Here is a 14,776-nt window from a genome sequence, read left to right on the forward strand (position 1 = left end):
CAGCCATGGGAGAGACCAGACGAGGTGGGAGCGACCCGGGCAGGGGGGGGAAACAGGGTGGGGGGGTCGGTACCAAAGAACCTGCATTGATTCGGGGCTCCCGCGAGGAAACGTCGAGCAACTGCGTGGTGTTTGTCTAAGATAACCCCTGCAACGCTGTTTGGAGGCGAATTAGCAGAATATAGGGGGAAATGCATTTATTCAATCCAATTACGTGGAGGTCCCTCTAGGATATTAACGCGAGCAGTTAAGAAATAATTTTCGTTCCTGCGTCAGTTCTGTTTGGATAGGGTTTAAATTATACCCAAAGAACAGGGCTGACACGGTTGGTGGAAATGTGTTGTAACATCTTCCCTTGGAAAGTCCCTTGGAGAGGTTCCTGTCTCCCACTCACTATGAGGGCAAATACTCATCCAAAAATATACAAGAATTACACGAAATAACGTCCATTATTTACTCTCCGCATTTCTACTTTAGCCCAAGGAAACCTAGAATAATGATCTATGTGCAAAACCAGCGGACTGGTGGCTTTACAAAACTCAATGTGTGTATTTAAAAGCTCTTTTAAGCGCCCGTTTCGTGGCTCGGACGGATCGAAGTTATTTTTGTTTTGCAGCACGCTTTCCGTCAGAATTGGAATGAAATGTTTTCTATCCCTTGCTTGAAATGTGACTCCACTCTGGTCATTGCAACAGTTTAATGAACTGATGTAATAAATATTTCCCTTGGCATTTCAAAGTTATTTCTACACTGCCAGACTTTGAACCCTCCAAACTCTAAATATTAGTTGCTCTGGGACCGGGGTAGATCTTTCGAATCGCTTCTTAAGCAAACAGTCGTAACACGGCAAACTTTTCTGGGGGAAAAAAAGCCCTGCAAAATTGCCCTTTCCCCCCCCACCCCCCCCCCCCCCCCTCGGCTTTTAAATATTTTGAGTGACTAAATACTTATAACAAGGGTCATTTTTCTTAGAAGAGAAAGAGAGAATATTAGAGTCCTGGGAAAGGCATTCTGGAAAATCCATTTGCTTTCCCGATGCGGATATATTCATGGAGTAGGTGAAATTCAAGAGAACGTAAAGCGTTTTGTTTCGCGTGATAAGGCTCGGGTTTAATTAATTGCCATGAATTTGGTTGGTATTTATAAAATATCACTATATAAGGGCTACCGTTTAGTTGTAACTTGGGTGATCCATCTCTTCGCCCTTGTAATTACTATACTTATCTCTCTAGAACAGTCATTTCTACTCCAGGTTTATAGAACAGGTAATGGATAATAAAGGCCATTTGTTTTCGGGATATTAAAACAAGAAGGTATAATTTCACGGCAATAAAAAAAAATAAGATAGAAAAAAAAAACACCTCCCAACTTTCCTTATAATATTCACTCCTACATCAGAACGTTTAACTTTCAATTTAGGGACGCGAGGCTGCGTGTTCGTGTGAAGTGGGTTCATTTGGAGGGGTGAGGGAGGGAGGGCAGAGGGAGGAAATTAAAGGTATCATTTCCAAGGCTATTTCTAATTCATCTCCCTCGCTGGGGGGGGACTCGGCGCGGCCCGGGCTCAGCGTCCCGCAGCACCAGCCGAGCGCTGCGAGCACCGTTCGGGGTGGGTTTCCCTTCTTTTTCTTTTCCCTACCTGACAATCAATGGAATGAGCTTTTTAATCCCGTTTTCCTTCCCTAAATGAGCTGTTTCTTGGGGCGGCAGGGATGCTGCCGGGCCAGCGCTCCCTGCATCGAGGGCTTGAGGTGAAAGCCTGATTTTTTTTTAATCCATGAGAAATGGAAAGGACACCCAAGGCTGGCAGGGAAACCACGCAAGGCTTAAACCTCCCTTTCCCCGTTGCAAAACAGGTGTGGGCTGGTTTCCACCCTCGATACATTTACACAACTCAGACGCAACCGAGGAGCTGGTTGCTCCTTATTAAACGTTCTCCCCTAGAGAAGCATCTCAGGCTTCCAGAGCTCGCCGTTTGCTGGGGGGGGGGCTGGAATTCCCAGTTTAATACACAATCCCGAAAGGTTTGCCCTTCAGAAAGGGAAAAAAAAATCAAGTCAAATCCCCATCCTCATTGCTGCCAAACTCGAGAGCGAGATTCCTGGAGGAGGTTGGGGAATATAGCGGGGGGGGCTGTGTGAGAAATGAAAAGCAAGCGCGGAGCGGGGCTGGGGGGCGCGGAGCGGGGCTGGGGGGGCGCGGAGCGGCGCGGGGTGAAGCGCGGGTCAGCGCGGCTCTCGGCGGCCGCCGCGCTGCGGACACGCCTCGCTGTTTAACAAAGACTGACAAACTATGAGATTAATACCAAAACTTGCGGGTTTCCCACCCCAAAATGCTCAGAGGGCCTCCTGGCGCTGCCAGGAGCAGTTCCGCTCGCCTGTAAGGACAATAGTGGTTTATACTGGGGGAGAGGGGGAGGGGGCACCACCAAACCCCACCAAAAAAAAAAAAAGGAAGGAGAAGAAGAAGAAGAGAGAGGGAAATTAGTGTTCTTATCGAGAAATAATCTCATTGAAAAAGCAACACGGGGGAGAGAGAGAGCAGAAGAGCCCAGGCGGGATTGGGGAGGGGGTGGCGGGCCGGGGGGGTGGTGGGGGGTGTTTAGGGGGTTTCTATAGGATTCTGCCTGCAAAACCTTACCAAGTTTTGAGGGAGCGCCCTGAACCCTCGGGGATTGCTCCGAGGAAGGGACCCACGTTTTGCCAAGGTAGGTACGGTTGGTGGGGTTACACCTGGGCGGGGGGGGCAAGCCTCGCTTCAGGCCCCCTCATTTGGGGCGACCAAATCGGCACTGAGCACCAGGAGCGGCTCAACAGCCCCCGCTGCGCTGGCAGGTGCCTTTGGGGGATTTTGGGGCGGGTTGGGGGCTCCCCTGACCTCCCCTGGCTGGGAGAAGCAGAGGCTGGGGGATGCGGGGAACCCCCCCCACCTTCCTCCCCATTGAGGTCGCTTTGAAATGGAAAAGAGTCCGAGTGAAATTTGCGGTGAGAAACTTCCGCGGCGTGGGGCGGTTTCCCAGCTCGGGGGAGAAAGGTGTGCGGGGGGGCAGCGAGGGGCTGCCTTTAATTTGGGCTCAGGGAGATTTCTTGGAGGTGTGTGGGGGGAAGAATTCTGGTAAACGCTAGGGGTGCTGGTTTGCTGGCTCCAAACCCCGTGTGCCTTTGGGTAGGAAAATTAAAACCGATTTTTTTTTTTAAAGGATGTGGGAGGGGGTTAAAAATACAGAATAGGCCTAGTTATTCTCATCCAGGCTCCTCTCCTCAGTTAGGAGATCGCTACGGTACCGTCTGCGAGGAAATACAATAAAATAAATCAGATATGGGCTTGGAAAGGAGGAATAAAATTTAAGAGAGAGAGAGAGAAAAAAAAAAAGAGGGGGGAGAGCTCTAATGGGATTGGTTGTGTAGAATTATTTTATGGCATTTACCTACACGTTGTACAAGCAGATTTGATTTGACTTGTTACTTTCACGGCAGATTTTAGAGGGGAAGGTCAATTGTAGAGCTGCTGTTCGCTGCCCGAGCGCGGGCGCTGCGGGGGGAGCCGCTGCCACGGCCGGAGCGCGGCGGCGTTGGCTCCGCTGTTCTCAAACCTGGGGCTCGTTCGGGCTTGTCAAATGATTCAGGGCGTTTGGGTTTGTTTATTAAAATATAGGTTCGTTTTTCTGCTTACCTGGGGATCATGTGTTTTATCAGGAAAAGTGACTATTCACCTGAAAAATCTCGGGGCATCATGTGGCCGGGAAAACTACGGGACACGAATTCTTGGTCGTAACTATTTTCGGCAGAAAAAAAAAATGCAGGAGTTTGTGAAATATATTTAAGATGCTTTCCCAGGAATTTTAATGTAGGGGAAATGCAGTTTTTCTCTAGTCGCTTGTCTGCTGTGGCATTTAAATGCAATTAATTCGAGAAACACTTGACCAAAAATGTCCTGTCTTTTGAAATACAAAAATAAGGGGAGGGGGGGAAAGGATGAGAGGATGCTCTACTTTTAATCTCTTGGGCAACTGTAATTTTAAACGAAATCTCAACATGATGCTACCCTCATTAGTTCCGAATGAAGGTTCATTACCTAGACAGTATGAATATTTTATTGCTTTATATCCCTTTTTCGGAAATGAAACGCCTTTGATCTTTTTCTCGGGTTGTAAAAAGAATTGCCTGTCATTAAAAAAAAAACCTGTCGTCCCATCTGCCTTTACATTCTGTATTTCTTTTCATCTACTCCTTCCTTTTTTTTTTTTCCTCTCTCTCTCTCTCTTTTCATTTGTTTTTTTCGCGCATACACACGTATCAACTCAAACCTCGGTTCGTATCAACCCAAACCTTGATTTCTATCAACTCAAACCTTGGTTTGTATCAACCCAAACCTTGGTTCGTATCAACTCAAACCTCGGTTTGTATCAACTCAGACCTCGGTTCGTATCAACTCAAACCTCGGTTCATATCAACTCAAACCTCGGTTCGTATCAACTCAGACCTTGGTTGACCTCCAAGAACGAAAAATGGATGAAATCTCGGCGCTGCGTATCAGGGAATAATTAGGAGGGTTTCGGGGTGGAGGGGGACGGAGCGATGGTGTTTTGCTTTTAAATGGCGATTATTTGGATTCGAGTCTCGTTATGCGTCTGCATTTCTATATTCAACTCAGAAGGCGGTATTTTTTTAGCACAGCGGTAAACTGATGTATAAGCTACGGAGGAGAAGGGAGGAAGATTCTAATTGTTCCAACCTCGTATCAGATATTCTGATACTGAATTAGTGCTTTCATTGTCTTTACTCTGAAGAGTTAATATTTTAACCATCTTTAGATAAATTAGATAAATTCTTGATCTCTTGAGTCACAAAACTTTGCCCCCCTGCCCCAGAAGATAATTATGGCAATAGGCGGAGATCTGTGACCAAGGAGGATGCATCTGTCTTCTATATGTACCCTGTAGATCCGAATTTGTGTAAAGGAAGTTGGGTCACAAATTCGTATCTAGGGGAATATGTAGTTGACACAAACACTACAGGTCACAATCCCAGAAGGCATTAAAAATAAACCCCCCCAAAAAAGCCATCCACGCCCCCAGAACCCTAAATAAAATAGTGAAAACAAGGTCTTAACCAGAAACCCGTTTTATAGCTGAAAAGAAATACTTTGGATTTGACCTTAGCTCAACTCCAGCGCTCCTGCGATAAACTTTATCATCATTTCGAGATAAAATCTGAGCTGCGAAGCTGGGGGAGGTCAGGGGCGTTATTACTGCGGTTTGAGAGCCAGGATCCCGCTATTGCTTTAGTTTGTGTAATCTCAACACTGACACCGAAAAAAAGAAGAAATATCGCTTTCCTTCCTGCCGCTTGTGAGGAGCTTATTGCACGTTTCAGATTTAAACGCGAATTTGAGGAATTAGGGGTGGCTTTTGAAAGGCTGCTGGTTCGCTCTGGCTTTTAAAGCGTCTTTATTACAAGAAGGGCGAGGCGAAGATGCATTAGGACTCGGGCTAATTCGCTTTTGTAATTGTTCATCAAGTCCCTGATTTCTTGCTCGGAGGACGGGCTCCCTTTTTTTCCATCGGTGCGTGGGAAACCAGTCAATCTCAGAGCACAGCTAAATGTGATTTAGGAGACCGGGTACCCCGAATTAGCTGATGAATTTCTTATCGATCCCATACAAGCCCTATTCATCTCTGCCAGGCTCGGGGCGCAATGTCCCTTCCCGTATCACCTTAGCGCGGAATGAGATGCAGCCGCCACCCGGAGGGACCGCCATGGATGATGTGCTGAAAAAATCCTGAAAAATCATTTTTACACTGGATTTTTTTTCTTTCTTTTGGATCGGGGGGGGCGATATTTTTATTTCTTTCCCGCCCTCCTTCCCCCGGTTCCCTCCCGCCCCGAGCCAGGACACACCCCCGAGGGGTGTGGGCCGGGGGGGCCGGTTCTCGCCCGCGGGCGCTGCGCAGCCTGGGGCCGGTGGGGCCGGCGGGGCCGGGGCGGCCGGAGGGGCCGGAGGGGAGCGGGCGCCCCCGCCGCCTCCCCGGGGATGCTCGGGGCCCCGGGAGAACCCGGGCTGGGCAGATTTCCTTATCCGGGGCTCGCAGGGCACCTCGCCATTGGCCCGCGCTGTCACATGGACTCCAACTTTGTTCACTTGACAGTAAGTAGGAGGGTTTCACGAAACAGGAAAACGAGTAAAGGGGGGGGACAGGAATAAATTTTAGGAGAGAGATACATATATTTTTTTTTTCGTGTGTGCAATTCTAAGAAATTAATGGCCATGAGCTCGTTTTTGATCAACTCCAACTATGTGGACCCCAAGTTCCCACCCTGTGAAGAGTATTCCCACAGCGATTACCTTCCCAATCACTCGCCGGAATATTACAGCAGCCAGAGGCGAGAGAGCACTTTCCAGCATGAAGCGATGTACCCGCCGCGGTCAGCCTGCAAGGAGCAGCTCTACGCGTCCTGCCCGAGCTCCGGCCACCCAGCAGCGGTGTTGTCCCCCCGGGGTCATGTCCATCCTCCGGCCGCACTGCACAGCCGCCTCTCGGAGCCGCAGCCGCCCTGCGAGCCGGGCACCCCCAGCCCGCCACCCTCCTGTAGCCAAAACTCTCTGAACCAAAGCCCTGCCAGTTCCTCTTGCAAAGAGCCGGTAGTTTACCCCTGGATGAAAAAAGTCCATGTAAGCACGGGTAAGTGAACTAAAGTGGCTTTGCTTTATACTAAGTAGCACCTCAAAGTCTTGTAGAAATCTTATTGCACCGGTTGTAAAATAACCATTCGTGGAGATTTACGATCGCCTGTTTGCAGAGCGGTATAATTACATCCTCCATAAATTTTTATTGCTCTGCTTGGCCATGTGCCTTTGAAGTCTCTGTTACCATCCTCCTCCAATTTCTTGCAGGCTACTTTTTTATGGCTGTTGAATCTTCATAAGTTAAGTTTTATGTTTTTGTAATTTGTATTTAAGTGGCGGGTTGAGTAAACTTTTACTATTTTCCCTCCCCCATCTTTTTTTTTGGTGCGTGTGTGATATTTAATAAAAAGGAGTGTCTGTGTTTGCCTGTTTGCATGTGTGTAGGGGGAACTTTAAAGATTTGGGGATAACAGAGTTATGCTCGGGCAGAGGTGTGTGTATAAATGGATATATACACACGTAGAGGGCATGGAAAATGTGTCTAGGGGACCTTATAAAAACGTTTAGACAGGAATACACGTCAAGCAACGAGGATGGAGGTGGAGATTTGGAGATAGGTTCTGAGTGTATTTTTAGAAGGTTTGCGGTGTGGCTTTTTGAGTATATCCCCCCACCAAAAGAATGTGTGATGTTTTTTGTGGGGGAAAGGACCCATTAAAGGAACCGCTCAGTAATTCTTCTGCTCTTTTTTTTTTTTTCTCCTCCTTTTTTTTTTTTTTTTTTCCCTCCCATTTTCTTTTTCCTCCTTTGTGTTTGTTCAGTAAACCCCAATTACTCCGGAGGGGAACCGAAACGCTCCCGCACAGCCTACACCAGGCAGCAAGTCCTGGAGCTGGAGAAGGAGTTTCACTATAACCGCTATCTCACCCGGAGGCGCAGGGTCGAGATCGCCCACTCCCTCTGCCTCTCCGAGCGCCAGATCAAAATCTGGTTCCAGAACAGGAGGATGAAATGGAAAAAAGATCACAAGTTACCCAATACCAAGATAAGGTCTAACTCTTCCAGCTCCTCGGCCAGCCTGCAGATCCCACAAGGAGGATCCCAAACCCGATCCCATGGACCAGCCAGCAGCCTATAACTGTTCCTTGGGTGCATGGATGGATGGATGGACGGATGGATGGATGGATGGATGGATGGAATGTGCGTGGCTGTGGGTGTGAGTTTGTGTGTGTGTGTAGGGAACACATGATATTTTTTTGTTGTTAGTGCTCCAAGAAACGAGGGAAGGAGGGCTGCTCTTTATTTATAGGGGGAACAGAGGGAGACTCAGATGCAACAAAGCCGAGCTGCGCCGTTGTGCCTCTTCCATTAGAAGAAGGCTGCAGATAGTCGTGTTCAGATTTGGCTAAGATGGATCCTTGTTTCATCTTTAATCACGCCAAGCTCTGCCCCATTTGTCATGTTTACTCTCCCGTACAAAGGATGGACCTTATGTCTGCTATTACCTCGACAACCAGCGCTCACTTTAATAAATGAGGCTCAGTTTCTTGAAGACGAACTGAATTTTCACCCCCACCTTTTTTTTTTTTGTTGTTGTTTTTAATTTCCCCCCTCCTCTTTTTCTTTTCTTGCCTACAAACGGAAAGTTTATGCCCCACCATCCCAAAGACGCGGCGGTTCTAGCACAGTCCTACGATGGAGAAAAAACCCAACCCAACCAAACCAAACAACAAAGAAAAACCCAACCAACACAACCAAAATACCCCCGAGCACGGAGCGTGGGGAGCGGGGGCTCTCGGGCGCTGCGCTGGTCGTGCTGGGGGGTGGAAGTGGAGACAACCCCTTGTGGGGGGCAAAGAAAGGAAAATTAGGTCTAGTGAGTGGTGGACAAAGAAAGCGAGAGGATGGAGAGTGATGTAGGAACCCCTCGGCTTTGTTTTTTTGAGTCCAGCAGGTTTAATTGCGAGTCTGGGAAAAGGGTTGGGAGGGAAAGGGGAACGAAGGGGTTTAGATTAGAAACTGGGCGAGGAACACCTGAATGCACCGAGCCGGGGGGGGACGGGCCGGGGGGGTCGGGAAGCTCCTCTCCCGCTGCCCAGCCCAGGTTTGTACCCACAATGTGAACTGCGGGCAGGGGGAGCCCGGGCTGAGCGAGGGTTCGGCCAGGGCCCCCCGAACCCTCCCGGCCCGGCCACCCCCTCCCTTTGTCCTTCGTGCTGCCCAGGATACCTGTAAATAGCAGAGAAAAGGAACAAAACAACCAACAAAAAAAGCGCAATTGGAAATAAATTTTTTCATTGTGAATCTGGCCCTGTGTGGTTTTTTGGGGAGGCGGGTGTTGTCTTTTTGTTCCGGTGAGCAAAAAATATCTATTTGAAAGAAATTAATTAAACAGCACGTTTCTCTTTTTCCAGGGATTTCTGTTGTCAATGGCACAGTCTCAAGTCCCTAATGAAAACAAAAGATGTTTGACTATAGGGTATATCAGCCTTAAGTACTGCTAAGCCTTACATATTATGATTTATTTGTTCTAAGCATATATTAATATGCTCTTCCCAAACTGGTCTCAGACAAACCAGAGGTAGTCATTAGCGCCTTGCTTTGAGTAAGGAATGGATGGAACGTTGTATTTCTCTAGAGACACTTTTCGATTTAAAAAAAGACAAAAATCTCCTTCTCCAAGGTAGTTAATGCATTAATGAGTCTAATTTTTGCACAGATGTTTCTCGGTGTTTGCAGGTTTTCTGTGTATTTTTATATTACAAAGGAGCTGGCTCCTGCGATAGCTCATAGCCTGACAAGCAAATAGATAATCAAGAAGACAAATGGCTTCTTTTGTGAGCCGCAGCTCTTGTATTAATTTTCATTTTCTTTCTCATAGAAAGTATCGAAAATACTGTTCAGGACGAAATAGCATTCCAGTTCCAAGTTACAAATGTACATAAAGAAAGACTATTGTGAGCAGGGGGTCCGCGGGGGAGGAAACCTCCGCACCCGCCGAAGAAAATCATCATTTAAAACAAAAAGGCTTTTGCTTATTTGTTCAATGTCCACGGAATTCTCTGAGACCCCCCAGCAGGACCGAAATATCCCCGTGCACTATCCAGAAACAAAGACAGGGCTGGAAATACTTGAAGCCGGGGTGTGTTTCTGTGCTATCCCCGCAGTTGTATTAAAGTCACCGCAGCACCACCTTGCAAATAAAGTGTCCCCCAAGTCTCCCTGCCCCCAGCTCACACGGCCATTAGATTTTTCTTTCCATTGACACTTTAATACTTTAAAATAATATTAATGTATCCCCATGGTACAGATCCACTGCACACCCTGATATAGAAGAAATGGATTTATGGATGTATTTTGGGTTAACTATCGCGTTTTTAAGGGTAGCAACTGCAAGCGTTTAAAGTTTGGGGGGTTTTGTTGTTTTGCAGGGAGGGTGGCAAGGGCTGTATTTTATTGTAATGCCAGAGCTTGGGGTGTTTTGTTGTTGCATTTTATTTTACTGTTTGTCTCTTTGATCTGCTGGGGTTGTAAAGAGGGTGTTATTTTCAGGATAGTCCTTCTAAGAATGGCAAAAAAAAAATCGTTCTTAAAAAAATAAAAGGAAAAGAAAAAAGGCAAAAAGCAAAGCATATGCTTCCAGGAATGTGGGGTCTATAGAAGCAAATCAAAGCTGGAAAGTATGAATAGAATAGAAGGGGGAGAAAAGAAGATTTCTATAGGACCTAAAAGTTCACAGCCATTATAAGCAGACAGAAGCCAAGAAAAATGCGAGAATTATACAGAAAATCATTAATCACTTCTTTTCTTTAAATACTTATCCTTTTCCCATTGTTATTCAACAGCAAATCTCCGCAGACCGTCTGTTGGGAAAAAAGCACCCGGAGTACTACGAGAATCTTCAGGGGAAATAATAATATTAATAATAAAATCTGGATCGTAAAGGTGAAAGCTTTATTTTTGGGGGAGAAAAACCAAAAGCAAAGCCCCCCCAAGTCACCCCCTCCCCCAGACCTCTCACTTTGGAAGAAACCACCCAAAGCATGAGGGCCATCCCTGGGCCGCTGGAAAAGGATGTGGGAGCGAACCAGGTAACAGAGCTGCTCTCTTGGCATGCACTCCGGCTCGGGTTAGCGCTCCTTCCGCCAGAGCACGGGGGGAAAGCAAAAGAACAGAGAAGCTTGCAAAGAAAAAAGGGCAGAAAGAAAAACAAGACGTGAATTCTTGTGCGGGTTTTTCCTTCTGTTTTCTCGGCTTCTCGTGAGCGAGGGGAGCGGGCAGAGAAAGTTTGCAGGCGGGTTTCTTGTGGCGAGAGGGGGTTTTTCCTCCTGGATTTGCGGCTGTGCGTGGCTGGGGCTCAGTCCTGGGGGCTGTGAGCGGGACCTCGGACAGGGAGGGGGCCCGAGTTTGGGGATTCCCCCCTTTGCTTATTTTCTTTCTTTCTTTTTTTTCCCCGAACAAGTTCTCCTGCCCGTGTCACAGTTTGGAAGGGCTTGGTGGGGTGTCCCAAAGGGGACAGAGCGCCGGGGTGCGGTTGTGCCGGGGTGCGGGTGTCCCAGGACTGTGGGTGTCCTGGGGGAGCTGGCGATGCAGGATCCGCTGCCCCGTCCCGGGGGCGCTGCGGGAAAACGGTGGCGCAGGAACGGGTTGAAAATTGGGGAGACAAAACCCAGAGCTGGCAAGTCCGGCTCGGGGGATAGAGTTCACGCAGAGGACACGTTTTCTAGGCGATTAGCGGTGTATTACAGCCGGGGAGTGACCTCCAAACCCCTTGACCTCTCCGAGGCTGGACATGGTGCTGGGCAACAGCGAAACCGTACGGGGTCCCGCCGGCCCTCCCCGCGGCCTCGGGCCGTGCGAGCGGAGAACCGGCTCCGAGAGGAAAAGGTGGGGGGAACAAGGGGTGCAGAAGAGATTTACAACTGGGTTTATTTCTACTTTATTGCGGTTTAATCGTTCTGCTGCCGAGCCTGGGGCCGGCAGGCGCTTTCTTCTCTGATTTCACATGGAAAGCTCCTGTTGTTTGCTTGTTTGTTCGCTTCTTTGTAAGAAAGGAGGGAAGGAGAGAGGCGCGGGGGTTCCGCAGGGCTTTGCCTCTGCAGAGTGGGCTGCTCGCTGTTTGCTCTACAGAAATAATTTGGGAAGACCAACACCAACCCAAACCCCAAGCGACGGAGCAAAGCCTCCAACCCGCCGGCTCTTCCCTTGTCCCGCGTATCATCTCGCCTCTTATTTTCAGAAATTCCTTTGTTTCCGAGAGTCCCTCTCCATCTTCCCCCCCTCCCTGTCCTCCCCGCACCTCCTCCCACTTTGCCCCTGCCCACGGCGCTCTCAAAAGCCTCTCTGTGCCCAGCTGTTGGCGCGGAGCTGCGCGGAGCGGTGCGGGGGACCCCGCGGGCCGAGGGACGCTCGGGTGGACTCTCCCCGGTACCCCTTAACCGGGACCCCTACCCAACCCCCCGGCACCGATCCTGTCCGAGCTGCTGAACCCTTTTGTTTCCTTTGAGTCTAAAAGTTGGATTAAAAATCGGGCTTCGTGTGAGAAAAATAGCGTAACCCAGCATAAACGAGATGTAGTTATTAGAGAGAAAGGGTATACGGGAAGTAAAAATAAATCTATCTGTGTATATCAGTCTATATTTGTATGGATGTGAGGCGGGGCTGGGGGCTCTGCCGGGTTTAGGGGGTCCGGGGGGGTCGTGCGGCCCCGGCCAGCGCTGCTCACTGGAAAGGCGGCTCGGCCGGGCCAGCGGGTTGGGAGTTTCTCAGCACCAGTGACAGATTTATGATCCGCAATAAGAACGGCGTGTTTAAATCCGTAAATCAATCTCGCTTTCTCACTATATAAACGTTCATTTTATCTTTAGAAAGAAAACGGCTTTGATCACGGCACCTCGGAGGCGAAGCCGCTGTTTATGGCCGCGTTTCCGACCCTTTGAACTGGGGGCTTTAAAAAAAACCACCGAAACGGGTCCTCCTTTTGCATGAGACAAACCCCAGAACGGCAGCGGAGGGGCAGGGGGGGTATGTGTCCCGTTTGCTGCCTGTGAGGGCTCCGTTCCTTCTTTTATTATTATTTTTTATTTTGTATTTACTCGTCTCCATTCACAGGGACACTTGGGTTTATGACTAAGGAAAACAAAAAAGTTTAAAAAGAACTAGTGGTAGTAAAGCGAAAGTTGTGGCTTCCGAATTGACCTGAAGCTCCCATAAAAGGCCTCCCCGAAATTTCCTCCCCCGTGGGACCCACCCCCCCCCAGCGACGGGAGCCCCTTTTAATGGCATTTTTCCCCCGCTTCCTCCCACACCTTCACCAAACGTCTCTTCCGACAACCGCTTCCACTCGATAAAATCGATTCAGATATCATCGAGGGCTTTTGAAAACCAAGCGCTTCCCCGCTCGCTTCGTGCTGGCCGAGGGGAGCCCAGACCTCCCTAAGCTCGGCTTAAAGGGGGGCAGAACCCCGCTTTGAGACTTTATGGGTTTTTTACGTGTAACACGAGCTGTCTCCGGGTTGTACCCGCGAAGGGCAGGGGGGGCATTTCAGGGCGTCGCTGCTCCAGGGGGACTGTGGGATGCTGGCACGTTGCGGGTGGGAGAGGCTTTGTCCTGGGGTCCCCCGCGCTCTGGGACACCCCGAGGTTGCTGCATGTTCTCGGGTGACGATTTCCCCCGTGGGTGAAGGGCCGCGCCTTGGCTGCTCCGCGGCCTTTCCCATCGCCTCCCTTTGTTGCGATGTTTTTTTCCCGAGATCCTTGTACTTGGCAGAGCTCTTCAGACTGAAAATCTGATTGTTTTTTAATGCAATAAGGGCTGGCCAAACAATAACAGCGGCAGGGAGAAAGGCCTGGAAGTGAGGCGAAGGGAGGGCCGAGTTGTTTAAAACCAGGGGTACAAAAATATTCTCAGCTGGTTTAGACTCTCAAACAGTTGTGCTATTCAGTACAAGATGGTAATAAAATCTCAGTGCCAAGGGGGGGTGGGGGAAACAACAACAACAACAACAACAACAAAAGGAGGAAAAATGGACGCTGTAGCTTAGCTGAACCAAGGTCCAGCAAAGCCAACCTCCAGGAAAGGTTTAGAGAAGGGTTTAAATGCTCCCAGCTCCAGGCAGGAGAGAGGATGGGGAAATAAACCTCGAATCGTGGCCTCTGATGGAGGAGTGGGTGAGGTGGGTGCCCTGCGCACCCCCCGTGCCAGGCGGCCCTGGGCAGGGGCATCTCTGGCCAGCAAGAAAAGCTTCGTTCAGTTGGAAACTTCTTTAAAAAAATCCTGTTCCGGTGGAAGGTCACAGTGGTCCTTTGAGTATGAAACTGAGAGACCCCCTTCCCCCTTCCCCATCACGTGATTCATTAAATAATTAATGCAGAGGTTGCAGAATAGATATGTATTCGTCAGGAAAATCGCAGACATGGTCTCCTTGTGTCTGACGTGAAATTCAACTGTCCTTTAAAAAACAAGCCTATAGCTGAGGGAAAAAAAAGGAGAGAGAGAAAGAGCGAGAGGGAGAGAGAGAAAGTGGGGAGAGGAGGAGAGAGGAGAGGAGTCTGCAATAAAACAATTCTCAGGAACCACGAAGCCACGCCGAGGGCTGGATTATTGTAAGTAGCAGGGGCTTCCCAATTCCTAGCGTGTCTATATGTCCATGTAAATTTATTGTTTGTTATTAATGTTATTGTCGTAAAATGTGACAAATAGCCGTCTTCATTTCCTCCCATTTCTCTTCACATGGTGGTATGTGTGTTTATACCCATCGAGGCATTTCATTGATATTTTTAGGAATATTCCTCTCTCTCCCTCTCCCTCTCCTCGCAACCTTTTTTTTTTTTCCCCTTCCCTCCTTTCTTGATTTATTACAATAAACATGTCAGCAGCAGTGCGGCTGCCATTGTGTGTGTGTTTGTGAGAGAGTTGTGTTGTTTATAGTGGTGTCCAAGATAAATCATTTCTCGAGTGAAAATGATGTGCAAGCGATGATATTTTAGAGCGAGGATCTCTCTCTACCCCACTCCCTGGAGTTGATTATTTCAGACGATTTACAGTAATAGATCAGCAGCTAATATGAAAGCTCTGTAGCTGGGGGTCTTAAATTACAGCATCTGTGATTACCAATTAAGGAAAGATTTGTATAAATTTGGTAAAGCG

At 48.6% G+C, this 14,776-nt stretch overlaps 1 protein-coding gene across 1 annotated transcript; it reads left to right on the forward strand.

Annotated features, from left to right (window-relative positions):
- Positions 1-6,255: 6,255 nt before the first annotated feature.
- On the forward strand, positions 6,256-7,765 carry HOXB4 (homeobox B4; the record flags this gene model as incomplete). Its single annotated transcript, XM_080359848.1, has 2 exons — positions 6,256-6,682; positions 7,449-7,765. The coding sequence occupies exons 1-2, from the start codon at positions 6,262-6,264 to the stop codon at positions 7,763-7,765; spliced, it is 738 nt and encodes a 245-aa protein (XP_080215974.1). The 5' UTR covers positions 6,256-6,261.
- Positions 7,766-14,776: the final 7,011 nt, after the last annotated feature.

Source organism: Nesoenas mayeri (assembly GCF_963082525.1).
Source record: "Nesoenas mayeri genome assembly, chromosome: 26".
Lineage (NCBI taxonomy): Eukaryota > Metazoa > Chordata > Aves > Columbiformes > Columbidae > Nesoenas > Nesoenas mayeri.